At 41.0% G+C, this 6,000-nt stretch overlaps 1 protein-coding gene across 2 annotated transcripts in view; it reads left to right on the top strand.

Annotated features, from left to right (window-relative positions):
- Positions 1 to 1,330: 1,330 nt before the first annotated feature.
- usp25 (ubiquitin specific peptidase 25) overlaps positions 1,331 to 6,000 on the top strand; it is a 48,586-nt gene continuing 43,916 nt past the window's right edge. The window contains exon 1 of one of the 2 annotated variants that reach the window (XM_083987145.1): positions 1,331 to 1,561. In XM_083987145.1, coding sequence (XP_083843271.1) covers positions 1,520 to 1,561 — 42 coding nt within the window. In that variant the 5' untranslated portion in view covers positions 1,331 to 1,519. The remainder of the gene's footprint in view (positions 1,562 to 6,000) is intronic. The other variant, XM_083987144.1, reaches the window with a different exon arrangement.

The following is a 6,000-nucleotide window of genomic DNA, read 5'->3' as shown; positions in this document are numbered from 1 at the left end:
AGCCCGTAATTCGTGTTTTTCTGACCTGTGAAGTCGTACCAGTTCGATCTGGTACGACTTCACGGGTCGGAAGTTACGAGTGGCCGTTATAGTGCACTTTCACAGATAACAGGTCGGAAAACACGAGTTACAGGTTGCCTGGAATGCTACAAAGTCGTAAGTCGTGACTTGAAGCCGTAACTTACGGTTTCAAAAGCCTGCCTGGAACGCAGCATTAGCCAAAACGACCAGATCGCTTACTTCTGCTTTAAATAAAATCATCAAATAGCCTAGTTCTTGTGAATACAACATGAAGCAAAAATTGTTGTTGTGTATAATCATAACTCAGTTCATCACATAGTTTTACTACAATGCTGAGTTATTAGGATTAAGATTAAGATGTACATAATTGATCACAGGCTGGGAAATTATTGTGTCAGAGCAGCAAGCATTGAAACACATATAAAAACTGTTTTTTTTTTTTTCAATCTTTATTCAACGTTTTGGTGTAATTTGACTGGTCACATCAGTTACACTGATGACTTTCAATCTAATCAAATACTGACATAGCGATTAGCAGAAAAAACTGAACTACAACAAACAAAAATGTGCTTTGAGGTTTTGGTGCAAGAACAACATAGGGTCACATGTTCACAACAAAATAGTTTCACAAAAACTCAGTTGACTGCCTATATTTTGTTGGTTTCTGTTTTTTTCTTCTTCTATTCTTTAGTCTTGACGATAAATGTGAGCTTTGGCAAAGATGATTAATAAACAAGGAAGCACATTGTGTACCCAGGCAGGATGCAATAAAACCACACGCATTATGGAATGGGAAAAGTCTTGAATTATTGCTTCCGGTGTTTTTGAAATAAAGTCAGTTGATTTGAGCATTTCTCAGAGAAACAGGGGCAAAAGTAGGAATTCAATTGGCAAATTTGTTTGTGAATTTAAAAAATCAGCATAGCCTACGGAATAATGCAGGATTTATAGCCAATATAAAGGGGAGAAATTGTGGGGATTTTGGTTCTAATGGTTAGTGGGATTATTTGTTTATTTATTTGTTTTTAATGCTTGATTATATATATTTCTTTATTTCAGATAGTCCATATGACAATTAAGAAAATTAGAAGACACATAAAGAATGGGAGGAATGGTAGGCCTACAGTAGGCTACTTACATTCCATATGCTACAAAAGCCATACATAAAGCACATAGGAGACAGCAACACGGTACATATGATTGATTTATTAATTTTTATTTTTTAATTATTATTAATTTCCTTATTTCTGAAAGTCTACTGTGTGACGTAGTGCCTGTCTTTAAGGCGTGAGTAATCGAGCCCAGATCAGTCAGGGCAGAGCAATGTTTTCATGCCTGCTGACGACCTGCGGTGGTCAATCTGCCATGGCGTCCGTTATGTCGCTGCTCGGGGAGGGGACATCATAGCAACCGTGTGTAAACTCGCCTCAGTGAACAGTATCCCGTGCGCTTTGCTACCCCGGCTTGACTTTTAATCAGACCTCTGTGTGAACCGGCCATGACAGTGGAGCAGAATGTCCTCCAGCAGCATTCTCACAAGGTAAAGCTCTCGGGCTAACTCGGCGGCTAGCTCCCTTTAGCCCGGCTGTGTTTAGCCTGCATAGTTTTAGGTCTACAAGTATTCGCGGAGTCGGCTAACCAGCACCACGGGCCGCTGTGTTGCCCTCAGCATTGTTGTTTTATTGTGTTTACATTATGCATGTTAACAACGGCGAGGAGCCGTTTGTAGTTTTTAAAGTAAATGTTTTTAAGCTAGGCCTGACGTCTTCTAGCTCCAGTGTTTTGCTAGCTGTTAGCCTGTGTTAGCTAACGGCGCTGTTGTAAAGTTGAGTTGAACCACTGCGTTATTCACTCAGGGTGTTCACTGTAACCACACAGGCGCAGTAATACGCATTTATAACGTTAGCTGGCTCGGTAGCGTTAGCTTTAGCATACCGGGCGGACTACTGTGTCGTCTGCTGAAATAAACAACAAGGCCAAGTGACAGTGATAGTGAACCGTAGTGTCGTTGACTTCAGTTTAAATTCCCCGTGACGCTTTATTCAACATGTATGTGTGTGTATGTGTTATCCCACGGACTGAAGGAGTTCCGCTGCACCGTGGGGCGGGTCTCCGTGTTTGTGTGTTGAAATGCTCCCCGGGGTTACTCATTCCACTTCTGATAGCTTTGTTTACAAAGTGTGGCCAGCGGCGATGCTACATAACTGAGTCATGACGCCTGGTGGGGAATGGGGAATGGGGGATTGAGTAGCCTGATAGCGGCCAAGCGTGGACTGGTGCATCACAGTTGATACGTTAGTTCTGTGTTTACGGACGTGCATTAGCGGTAGATCCCGTTACTGGAGCTCCCGGTTATTAGATTTACTGACCACCATGTCCTCACACAGCCCGGGTTGGTTAGATATGAAAACACCATTAACCACTTTACTGTGCTCCTCCTATTGTGTAGTGTATGTTTTACTACACTCGTTCAATGCATGGGCTTACTGTGTGCGAACAAAATTCGATTTACCAATCATAAGTTTGCAGTGAGTTGGTTGATTCGCCTTACATTGATGGATCCATTTGTGTTTGGATTATAAAACACAAAAAAACAATAACAATCTTTTCTTCTTCTTTTTTTATTCTAATGGGTTGCTAAAGAGTAGATGACAGCCAGATAATAAGCTATGTCCCTGTTGACCAGAATCACTTTTTCATTGAATTTAAAACAAATAGAAATCGCAAATTAACATTTTATTTTTTTGTTAAACTAATAATATTCCTGACTACTTTAACCAAAACAATACAAAAATCTGAAAAAAATAAATACAGTTATGTAATAGCAATATTTTATCATGTCCCCCAGTTTTGTTCAACCCCGTATAAACATACCAATTCTAATGGCTCATGACTGAGAGCCGCTAAGACTGGAGCACAGACAGAAATGAATTCCTAGCCTTCCATTGATGACTCAAACTTAAAAGTAGCAGTGTAACACAAACCCTATTATGCAGCCTGACCTTTTCCAGAGAAATGAAACCACTATGAATAACACTGACAGCAAAGATGGGCAAAACATGCTTTAGTTAAGTTTCCTTTTAGCAGTTTGCTTCGTTAAAGGCTTAATGTTTCAGTAAATGTACGTAGGTTTAATCCAGTTTGAAGTGTCAGCAAGCAAAGCTCTTCACTTGTGATGTGTTTGGACTTAGACGTGTGTGTTGTTGTGGGTTTAAGTTGAAGTGGGTGCAGTCAGATGTGCTCCATCATCAGGGTGTGGTGCTGGTCTTCATGTTGATAAACCAGTGAGGTCATAGTGAAGGAGCTGGGATCCTGCAGCTCTTCACTGGCACACACACACTGAAGGCAGCCATGAGAACCTGTGTGTGACCTGCTGGGCAGCCCGGCCATGCAGGGAATCCAGACCGATGACCAGTGTGTCAAACGGCCATGTCCGACATGTCACGTGGAGATGAGAAGTGTCTGTGTGTCTGAGTTGTTTAGGCTCTATGTCTTTGACAGATTTTAGTTTAGTTTAGGAACTTTCTGTAGTACTTAGCTTGTTGTGATGGTGAACATTTGCTTTGAGCGAGAATCTTCCAATTATCTTTATGCTGCGTTCGAGACAAGTCGGAACTCGGATCTTTCCCAGTTGAAAAATCAGAGTTCCGACTTCAAAGCGTTCAAGACGCACCACACCAGAATAACCAAAGACATGGCGGACTGGAGCAAACTTTGCATTTAAAGTGCTTTACGTAGGGCATAAAAACATTACAAAAGGCACCAAAACAGTTGTAAAAAGAACGTTTCAATGTATTTTGGCATTTAAATGCATTTAAATTGATGTTTCACCGTTGACGGTGTGTTGCAGACTGCTGTGTGATGCTCGGCAAAGTCGGGTAGATTATTTTCTTCAACTTTGCCAAGTCAGAGCTCCGACTTGAGGTGGCGTTGGATTGCACTTTTAAGTCGGAGGTCAGAAAGATCCGAGTTCCGACTTGTCTTGAACACAGCATTAATGTCTACTGTCTGTGACTAATGCAGTTTTAGTGTATGTGTTTGTTACACTGTAATGATAATGAAATGTCTCTCCAAGACACTTGGATGTTGCCATGTTCAGGTTTACAGGTGCATCAAGTAGAACATCATGGAAAAGTTCATTTATTTCAGTTGTTTAATTCAAATAGTGAAACTCATAGGTTATATTATATAGATTCATGAATGCTTACATTTAATGAAAACCAAAAATCCAGCAAATCAAAGAATGAGAATAGTGATAAAGTTCACTATAGTAACCTGATGATGTCACACTCTGATCAGCTGATGAACTCTAAACTCCTGCAGAGTCAGACCACTGACCTCCATCATATCCTACTTTATTCAGATGTACCTATATGTCAGTGGTGCAGAGGGTTGTTAGTGTTGTTTAGGACAAACCGGCATTAATCTAGTTGGAATCTATCCAACCCCAGTTCACCGCCCCTCAGTGCAGTGGGTTGTGTCACTGCTGCTGTTCCTCGTACTGCTCTTAGATCAGTGTTGTGTTGGTATGATAAGGTATAGTGCAGCAGCTGCTCCGGCAGCCAGCTGGCCTTTTACTGCTTTACTTAGCACAACGTTGATGGAGCTAATGAAGGGGATTGATTTAGTTGTTCATGAGCCTGATGGTCCCACATTAAAACATTTCCAACCATATTATTAGTATTAGCCAAACTATTTACTTAATGTTCCAAAATGCCATCACCATCATTTTTTAATATATTATGTTCAGAAATGTATATTCTAGACAACATCAGATGGAACAAAAACAAAAAAAGAGAGCTATCAGTTGAACAAAACGCCAGTCAACATATTCTCTTCTTTTAAAGGTTTTAGAAATAATCATTGCACAGTCATTTTCTGTATTGCCTGAGTATGAGTGAGTTGACAGTAGCTCTGTGCAGCTTGCTTGTTTACAGAGTGTGTGTGCAGCGAGTTAACCCAGACCTGGCTCCAGCTCTTACAGATCACATTGCAAAGGACTTGATGCCATTAGAAATAGTTGAGAGGCTTCCAGAGGCTGATGAAGGTTGCCCTGCCTCATGACAAAGTGCCATCACAAACATTGTTTTCAAACTCAGAGTGCATCGTGCTGCTGATGTTGTCTGTGGTTCTCCACATAAAACTGGTGAAATGATTTGGAATATGTGTAACTGTTCCAGTGTGTGTGTATGTGGGATTTTCAACATTCTAAGCACACTTGACTTTATCAACACCATGATAATACCCTTAACCATGGCATTTTGGTGGCTTTAACCTAGCAGATAGACGTGCAGTAGTGGATTCACCTGTAGGAATGAATAGAACAACAACAAACCCAGGACATTGCCTCCACTGAGATCTCTGAATTCAACCCTCCAGCCCACACCTCCCTGATGGAAACAGATGGAACTGAAATAGTAAAAAAAAAAGATTCACACATTTTGATATTAATTGCTTGGAGTCTGGAGGGAGCAGGAGACTTCCAGGGAAGAGATGGCTGGTGTGGAAGGAGTCGCTGTGGGTTCTTCATCCGACCTGGAGACCCCTACAAACACTAACTTACACAATGATACAAATAATTCATTAATGAACAGGTTTGTGCTATTACCACTTTCCCTTGAGACTGTAAACACCCCATCTCACTACCAGGCTTGAACAAATGATATTTGCATATAGAAACATAAGGTGCTTGGCTCTGTCAATATGATATTGTGTGGTTTGTAAGCCAATATAAAGGACAGTTAAACCTTCTTAATTAAAACAAAGGATGTACAGTATATAGGAACATGTGGACTTTTAGAAAAAGAAATGAAAAACCACGGCAGACTCAGCATCGCCTCCCTGATCCAGGATTAAAGCAGGATCCTCCAGGGTTCAGTATTTCGCTCTGAGTTTGTCCACTGATTGTGTGAAGTTGGATGTGAACAGATGGCTGTGGATTCCAGGTCAGCTGGAGCCCCAGATCCTTCAGCTCTCTGA

The sequence above is a fragment of the Trachurus trachurus genome, assembly GCF_905171665.1.
Source record: "Trachurus trachurus genome assembly, chromosome: 14".
NCBI lineage: Eukaryota > Metazoa > Chordata > Actinopteri > Carangiformes > Carangidae > Trachurus > Trachurus trachurus.
Note: the sequence above shows the minus strand (reverse complement) of the source record. Positions and strands in the feature narration are given on the sequence as shown.